The sequence below is a fragment of the Coregonus clupeaformis genome, unplaced genomic scaffold, assembly GCF_020615455.1.
Source record: "Coregonus clupeaformis isolate EN_2021a unplaced genomic scaffold, ASM2061545v1 scaf0085, whole genome shotgun sequence".
Classification (NCBI taxonomy): domain Eukaryota; kingdom Metazoa; phylum Chordata; class Actinopteri; order Salmoniformes; family Salmonidae; genus Coregonus; species Coregonus clupeaformis.
Genome location: NW_025533540.1, coordinates 745,001 through 754,153, shown reverse-complemented (window position 1 = coordinate 754,153; position 9,153 = coordinate 745,001). Strand labels below are relative to the sequence as shown.

The 9,153-nt window shown below is 46.3% G+C and overlaps 1 protein-coding gene across 5 annotated transcripts in view; it reads right to left on the bottom strand.

Moving 5' to 3' along the window:
* Positions 1–1,636: 1,636 nt before the first annotated feature.
* Positions 1,637–9,153, bottom strand: part of spire1a (spire-type actin nucleation factor 1a) — a 112,344-nt gene continuing 104,827 nt past the window's right edge. For 2 of the 5 annotated variants that reach the window (XM_041869313.2, XM_041869315.2), the window contains 3 exons: positions 6,440–6,467; positions 6,156–6,328; positions 1,637–2,453 (listed from right to left, as the gene is read on the bottom strand). In XM_041869313.2, coding sequence (XP_041725247.1) covers positions 2,147–2,453; positions 6,156–6,328; positions 6,440–6,467 — 508 coding nt within the window. In that variant the 3' untranslated portion in view covers positions 1,637–2,146. The remainder of the gene's footprint in view (positions 2,454–6,155; positions 6,329–6,439; positions 6,468–9,153) is intronic. The other 3 variants (XR_005997924.2, XR_005997925.2, XM_041869314.2) reach the window with 3 other exon arrangements.

Here is a 9,153-nt window from a genome sequence, read left to right as displayed (position 1 = left end):
TCGACGATGGTAATGTCAAACTTGTTCCAGTTCTGATCTTTCTACCGAAGTTGGCACAAGGGGTCAGAAAATAAATCAATTACGAATTGCATATTGGGTGTGTGTCTGTATGAATAGGATTAGTATGTATGCGTATGAATGACATTACGTCCATGTGTTGTGGATAGGCAGACTATGCATGGATAATGTGTGAAAAAATATAATTTAAAGGGGGCATTAAAATTCTATGCATGCAGATTTAGATTGCACTTGAAATAAGATATTTTAAAAACATTATACCCTGTACATTCAGAAAGCTGTGTTTTGCTGACACCTGCTACCAACCCCCAAACTCCAACACACACACAGGATTAACCCTAGGATCCCATCTCACCGCACTGTGGAACTTCGACGCGGAACAAACAAAAGATTAAGAAATTAAATGAATAAAGAGAAGGAACTTCAAAACAACAATACATTGGTCCAGTTAAAGTGCTATTCAGACCTGACGGGTCGAGGAGGACTATTTGATCTGGTCTGATCAAGACAAGAGATAAAGTCAATATTACATTACTAAAGAAATAAAAATCTTTCAGATAATATTAATGGAAAAACATAATATATTAATAGATCATGGATGTTTGGATGATTTTGGATACAGCATTTACACAATCATACCCCCCCATTCTGACAAAGAAAACCTGTAAAAATATATATATATATATTCTGCGTCTAGAATCCCCATATCACTTCCTCATCAAGTTATTTACAATATTCTACAGGTCCATACAATGACGTAGCATTCAGACAGGAGGGGGCGTTTAGTTTGGCACCAGAAATAATACAAATACATAATAGTGGCTAAAACACACCAGATCATTTGACCTCTGACCTCACCCTGTTTCCCAGCCAATCCAATTTTAGAAGACAAAAAAAAAGAAAAAAAAAAAGCTGGCAACAAAATGTGTAGTGGTGTAAACATTTGGTTTAATTCTATTGGCTGGGGAGTGGCAGAGACGACCATATTGCACGTCCACTAAAGGCATTCTGTTACTATGGAAACTAGCCTTGTTAAGACCTGACGGATGGATCTATAGAGCATTATCTGTTAGACCAGGTAGTGCACTATGTAGGGAACAGGGTGACATTTGGGACGTAAACTATGGGTCTGTTCTTCCTGAGTCCGACAGAAACTGGACGTTAGTTTATTAACAGCTCACCTCTGGACGTTATTAACACTCACTAGTGGTCTCACCGACCGACCACACTACTATTGTTAAATATATATTATCTTGGCTTGGCTCCACCTCAGCAGCTGTCTGATTGGTCCCCCTCCTTCCAAGTCCCCTAAAATACACTGAACAAAAATATAAACGCAACATGTAAAGTGTTGGTCCCATGTTCCATGAGCTGAAATAAAAGATCCCAGAAATGTTCCGTACGCACAAAAAGCTGATTTCTCTCAAATGTTGTGCACAAATGTGTTTACATCCCTGTTAGTGAGCGCATGAGGAGTATTTCTGTCTGACCTTTTGTGGGGGAAAAACTCATTCTGATTGGCTGGCCTTGGCTCCCCAGTGGGTGGGCCTATGCCCTCCCAGGCCCACCCATGGCAGCACCCCTGCCCAGTCATGTGAAATCCATAGATTAGGGCCTAATGAATTTATTTCAATTGACTGATTTCTTTATATGAACTGTAACTCAGTTGCTTTATATTGTTGTTCAGTATATTAGGGTTAATCACATAACGTGAGAGAATAAGACATGGTTCAGTATTCTAATAGCTCATCAATCCTGTGGCAGACACTTTATTCATGGCCTATTATACTGTGAGTGAGTTTTCCTGTCAACGGCTAGCTAGTCGTCCGTCCACAGCTGCAGCAATACACCAATCCAATCGTTCCTGAGACTAGGGGTTTGGGGAAGAGAACCCATGCTGTCTCTTCCACAACTCATGGACTGAACATCTGTCTAACGCTAAGCCTCGTTGATGGTCCTCTCAGAGGGTCTGTAGTCTAAACCTCGTTGATGGTCCTCTCAGAGGGTCTGTAGTCTAAACCTCGTTGATGGTCCTCTCAGAGGGTCTGTAGTCTAAACCTCGTTGACGGTCCTCTCAGAGGGTCTGTAGTCTAAACCTCGTTGATGGTCCTCTCAGAGGGTCTGTAGTCTAAACCTCGTTGACGGTCCTCTCAGAGGGTCTGTAGTCGTCTGTGTTAGCTGAAGACATGTAGAAGGACTGGGTCTTTCTCTTCAGACGGGCTCGCTTGGTGGCCAGAGAGCGCTTGCTGCTGGAGATGATCTCAGAGATGAACTTCTTGCAGTCGATGCAGACCTCCATGGTACACCAGTCCTCTGTCAGCTCCATGGTACACCAGTCCTCTGTCAGCTCCATGGTACACCAGTCCTCTGTCAGCTCCATGGGAAGATCCAGGTCTGGCTCGTCACGAGACCCCTCACTTTTGCGTTTGGATAACCTGGGGGTGGAGAGAAGGGAGGGTTTCGCTTTAATCTTTCTTTAACCAGGTGAGAACTAATTCCCATTTACAACCTGACAGACTTCAAGAGCGTCAGTTTTACTACTTCCTTTATTTAAGCAGAGCAGCCAATCACCTAGCTCTGTTCTGACCAACAAGAGCAGGTCCCTAGCCAATCACCTAGCTCTGTTCTGACCAACAAGAGCAGGTTCCTAGCCAATCACCTAGCTCTGTTCTGACCAACAAGAGCAGGTCCCTAGCCAATCACCTAGCTCTGTTCTGACCAACAAGATTTAAACTGAAATCATTCAATTCAACCATCCATTTTGATGCCAGTCAACTATGTTCTCTCAGGGACAACACTGGAGTCAAATCAACCCTCTCACTGCCGTCGGTCACTGGAATGATGTAATGGAACGTAACTAGGGGTGTGAACGTTTAGAATAAATCCCTAACAGAAAAACTTGTTTGTTTTTCCCCACAAAATGTTAATCATAGTGCAGTTATCACAGAACTACCACTAACAGGTCCCCGATCACTATCATAAAGGGAAAATACAAATTTAACAAATACCTAATGCAACAATGCTGTAACATTAGTAGGAGGAGATCTGAATCTTTACAATGATTTGCCACGGATATAAAGCGTTCCGCACGTCATCGTCGTTAACAGTTGGGAAAATGGCAGATTGATACAGGGACGTAACAGGGACGTAACAGTGATACAGGGACGTAACAGGGACGTAACAGTGATACAGGGACGTATACTTTGAGAAGTAAAAAGTGAAGGTGGAAAACTTTGCGAGGTGGAATTGAGCTACAGTGGCAGTCCAGGTGCAGTGCTGAAAGAGGCACTGTGAGACCCAACCCATCGCTGGCAGAACCGCAGACCCCCTATAACAGACATGCTGAAAGAGGCACTGTGAGACCCAACCCATCGCTGGCAGAACCGCAGACCCCCTATAACAGACATGCTGAAAGAGGCACTGTGAGACCCAACCCATCGCTGGCAGAACCGCAGACCCCCTATAACAGACATGCTGAAAGAGGCACTGTGAGACCCAACCCATCGCTGGCAGAACCGCAGACCCCCTATAACAGACATGCTGAAAGAGGCACTGTGAGACCCAACCCATCGCTGGCAGAACCGCAGACCCCCTATAACAGACATGCTGAAAGAGGCACTGTGAGACCCAACCCATCGCTGGCAGAACCGCAGACCCCCTATAACAGACATGCTGAAAGAGGCACTGTGAGACCCAACCCATCGCTGGCAGAACCGCAGACCCCCTATAACAGACATTAGACAGGCTTGTCACACTAAAGACGTGCGATCAGGGACAGAGGGAGAGAATCCCAGCGCTGATTACAGAAATTATTGCAGTTGATATGCAGCCGTTGTCAACGGTAGAGGATGTCTGCTTCAATACCCTGACGGCATATCTAGAACCAGACTACTAGATGCCATGTTGAAAAACCGTGACAGTCCAGATGGAGAAATTGTACAATGATTGCTCTGCAAGTACAAAGCGCAAGCTCTCAAACAACAACAAAACGTCTATGAACACGGGGTCCTACATCACTGCAACGAGCCATCACAGTGATGGACGTCTACGGACACGGGGTCCTACATCACTGCAACGAGCCATCACAGTGATGGACGTCTACGGACACGGGGTCCTACATCACTGCAACGAGCCATCACAGTGATGGACGTCTACGGACACGCGGTCCTACATCACTGCAACGAGCCATCACAGTGATGGACGTCTACGGACACGGGTCCTACATCACTGCAACGAGCCATCACAGTGATGGACGCTCACGGACACGCGGTCCTACATCACTGCAACGAGCCATCACAGTGATGGACGTCTACGGACACGGGGTCCTACATCACTGCAACGAGCCATCACAGTGATGGACGCCTACGGACACGGGGTCCTACATCACTGCAACGAGCCATCACAGTGATGGACGTCTACGGACACGCGGTCCTACATCACTGCAACGAGCCATCACAGTGATGGACGTCTACGGACACGGGGTCCTACATCACTGCAACGAGCCATCACAGTGATGGACGTCTACGGACACGGGGTCCTACATCACTGCAACGAGCCATCACAGTGATGGACGTCTACGGACACGCGGTCCTACATCACTGCAACGAGCCATCACAGTGATGGACGTCTACGGACACGCGGTCCTACATCACTGCAACGAGCCATCACAGTGATGGACGCTCACGGACACGGGGTCCTACATCACTGCAACGAGCCATCACAGTGATGGACGCTCACGGACACGCGGTCCTACATCACTGCAACGAGCCATCACAGTGATGGACGTCTACGGACACGGGGTCCTACATCACTGCAACGCAGCCATCACAGTGATGGACGTCTACGGACACGGGGTCCTACATCACTGCAACGAGCCATCACAGTGATGGACGCTCACGGACACGCGGTCCTACATCACTGCAACGAGCCATCACAGTGATGGACGTCTACGGACACGGGGTCCTACATCACTGCAACGAGCCATCACAGTGATGGACGTCTACGGACACGCGGTCCTACATCACTGCAACGAGCCATCACAGTGATGGACGTCTACGGACACGGGGTCCTACATCACTGCAACGAGCCATCACAGTGATGGACGTCACGGACACGGGGTCCTACATCACTGCAACGAGCCATCACAGTGATGGACGCTCTACGGACACGGGGTCCTACATCACTGCAACGAGCCATCACAGTGATGGACGTCTACGGACACGGGTCCTACATCACTGCAACGAGCCATCACAGTGATGGACGCTCTACGGACACGGGGTCCTACATCACTGCAACGAGCCATCACAGTGATGGACGTCTACGGACACGGGGTCCTACATCACTGCAACGAGCCATCACAGTGATGGACGCCTCACGGACACGGGTCCTACATCACTGCAACGAGCCATCACAGTGATGGACGTCTACGGACACGCGGTCCTACATCACTGCAACGAGCCATCACAGTGATGGACGTCTCACGGACACGGGTCCTACATCACTGCAACGAGCCATCACAGTGATGGACGCTCTACGGACACGGGGTCCTACATCACTGCAACGAGCCATCACAGTGATGGACGTCTACGGACACGCGGTCCTACATCACTGCAACGAGCCATCACAGTGATGGACGTCTACGGACACGGGTCCTACATCACTGCAACGAGCCATCACAGTGATGGACGTCTACGGACACGGGGTCCTACATCACTGCAACGAGCCATCACAGTGATGGACGTCTACGGACACGGGGTCCTACATCACTGCAACGAGCCATCACAGTGATGGACGTCTACGGACACGCGGTCCTACATCACTGCAACGAGCCATCACAGTGATGGACAGTGGGACATGAAGTCCTGAGAACAAGGAGGAGAGGCACACAGCAGAGAACCTAAAAACGGCATTAACTACCATCACTGCTGAGTGGGTGGGGGACAGCAGTGAGGTGAGCTCTGTCTGGTAGGTAGCCAGGACTGCGGTAGATTGAACTGCACTGCCCCCTAGCGGTCATACTGAATTCACATGTCATTTCATGATTTTTTTCTTATTGTTTAAACGATAAAAAGAATAGCAGTTTCAACATTATTCGTCACATCCCTAAGCCCAAAGACAGGTAATGATGGTAATGTAACCTGGAGACGGACCGGCGCAGACTAAGACTGTGGTGATGGCTGGACGAGGGCTTCTCTGGGGTGTCCAAGGCTGATGTCCCTCCGGCCTCCTCCTCCCTGGGTAGGGTGGTGGTGGTAGGAGGTCCCAGAGAGGAGATGGGCAGGTTGGCATACGGCTTGGAGGGAAGCCTCATCTGGAACAACAGGACAGAGTTAGGAGGGTCAGATATAGACAATCTGAACATGCAATCTGTCAACAATTAAAGTGCTAGTGTGGTCAATGGACAAGGAGGACTTTGGCTCACCTTTTTACAGCACTGGGAGCACACAGGCCTGAAGACAGAGATACATATTCAGTCACACAACAAGTCACATTCATTCTGATTAATGTACAAAATATTCTTTTGTATACTTTTTAGCCAGTTGTCCTGAAAGTAGCGCTCACGAGACCAAAGTGGTCAACGAAAATTGCTTAGTACGTCACATATGTGCAGATACGTCATTGTTCTCTGTCTCTGCTGTGTGTGCGCATCTTGCTAGCTGTCACTCAAATGGCGAGGGGCTGAAGCTCATTGGCTAGAATTCTAATTGCTAGGGGGCTGGCCCACGTGGAGGAAAATGTAGGAAAAATGGCGCAGCACAGCTTCCAGAAAAACAGTCGCTTCAAACTAGGGACTTCGTAGCTAAGTGAGGTAAGACAGTAATTCTGCTCATACAGTGCCTTGCAAAAGTATTCATACCCCTTGGCGTTTTTCCTATTTTGTTGCAATTACAACCTGTAATTTAAATGGATGTTTATTTGGATTTCATGTAATGGACATACACAAAATAGTCCAAATTGGTGAAGTGAAAAAAAATATATATATATATTTCAAGAAATTCAAAAAAATAAATAACAGAAAAGTGGTGCGTGCATATGTATTCACCCCCTTTGCAATGAAGCCCTAAATAAGATCTGGTGCAACCAATTACCTTCAGAAGTCACAGAATTAGTTAAATAAAGTCCACCTGTGTGCAATCTAAGTGTCACATGATCTGTCACATGGTTATACAAAATATCAGAAACTTTGAACATCCCACGGAGCACCATTAAATCCATTATTAAAAAATTGAAAGAATATGGCACCACAACAAACCTGCCAAGAGAGGGCCGCCCACCAAAACTCACGGACCAGGCAAGGAGGGCATTAAATCAGAGAGGCAACAAAGAGACCAAAGATAACCCTGAAGGAGCTGAAAAGCTCCACAGCGGAGATTGGAGTATCTGTCCATAGGACCACTTTAAGCCGTACACTCCACAGAGCTGGGCTTTACGGAAGAGTGGCCAGAAAAAAGCCATTGCTTAAAGAAAAAATAAGCAAACACGTTTGGTGTTCGCCAAAAGGCATGTGGGAGACTCCCCAAACATATGGAAGAAGGTACTCTGGTCAGATGAGACTAAAATTGAGCTTTTTGGCCATCAAGGAAAATGCTATGTCTGGTGCAAACCCAACACCTCTAATCACCCCGAGAACACCATCCCCACAGTGAAGCATGGTGGTGGTAGCATCATGCTGTGGGGATGTTTTTAATCGGCAGGGACTGGGAAACTGGTCAGAATTGAAGGAATGATGGATGGCGCTAAATACAGGGAAATTCTTGAGGGAAACCTGTTTCAGTCTTCCAGAGATTTGAGACTGGGACGGAGGTTCACTTTCCAGCAGGACAATGACCCTAAGCATACTGCTAAAGCAACACGGGTGATTTAAGGGGAAACATTTACATGTCTTGGAATGGCCTAGTCAAAGCCCACACCTCAATCCAATTGAGAATCTGTGGTATGACTTAAAGATTGCTGTACACCAGCGGAACCCATCCAACTTGAAGGAGCTGGAGCAGTTTTGCTTTGAAGAATGGGCAAAAATCCCAGTGGCTAGATGTGCCAAGCTTATAGAGACATACCCCAAGAGACTTGCAGCTGTAATTGCTGCAAAAGATGGCTCTACAAAGTATTGACTTGGGGGGGGGGTGAATAGTTATGGACGCTCAAGTTCTGTTTTTTTTGGTCTTATTTCTTGTTTGTTTCACAATAAAAAATATTTTACATCTTCAAAGTGGTAGGCATGTTATGTAAATCAAACCCCCCAAAAATCCATTTGAATTCCAGGTTGTAAGGCAACAAAATAGGAAAAATGCCAAGGGGGGTGAATACTTCCGAAAGCCACTGTAGATTCTGCATGTATGAACTATAGACTGACACATCCAGCCCAAAGCGGGAGGTTTGAAAAATACTTTTTAGTCACCAAAATTCCGGAGCCTGTCTATGAACGAAAATTCCACCCAAAAACTATCTTTTGGTATTTGTTTCATTAGTCGATTGTTGATATAGTCCAAAAATGTTTTGCATGTCAGCAATCAAGTTCTCAAGATATATAACTTTCAAAATACAGAAATACATCTGTTATAAGATAGTTTTGGGGTGAAATTTTCTTTAGTAGAAGATAATTATAATAATTCACATCAGGGGTTGGAACTGGTTCAGGGAACAGAACCGAAAACCGTAAAATAACGAAATTTTTAGAGGAACAGAAAGAGAACCAGGAACGAAAGTGATCTATACTGCTCCGGAACAGAAACGTTATTTTAAAAGCACGGGAACCAGTTAATAACGTTAATTTACCTTCCGGACATTTTTTCCCCCTGGCATCCCACAAAGAACACAAGGCTCCTATGCAAAGCCCTCCCTCTGTCACTTAGAAACGTATTCCAGTGTCTGTCAGCTGAACATCTTTACCAGTGTGTGTGTGTGTAGGCTACCTCCCTCTCTGAAGCACTGTCTACTGTACTGACGTTACAAGCGTGATTCAGAAATTAGGGAGAGATTTTTAATTAGAGAAGAATGTATTAACGTTTCAATGCTAGTTGCGGATACTATAGTTATCACGTTTCACATTGGATTCATTAACTACAAAAAGGTAAGACTTGTTATTCATTCTGGAGCCGCTCTACACATACACAAGCTAGCTAGTTAACTAACTAA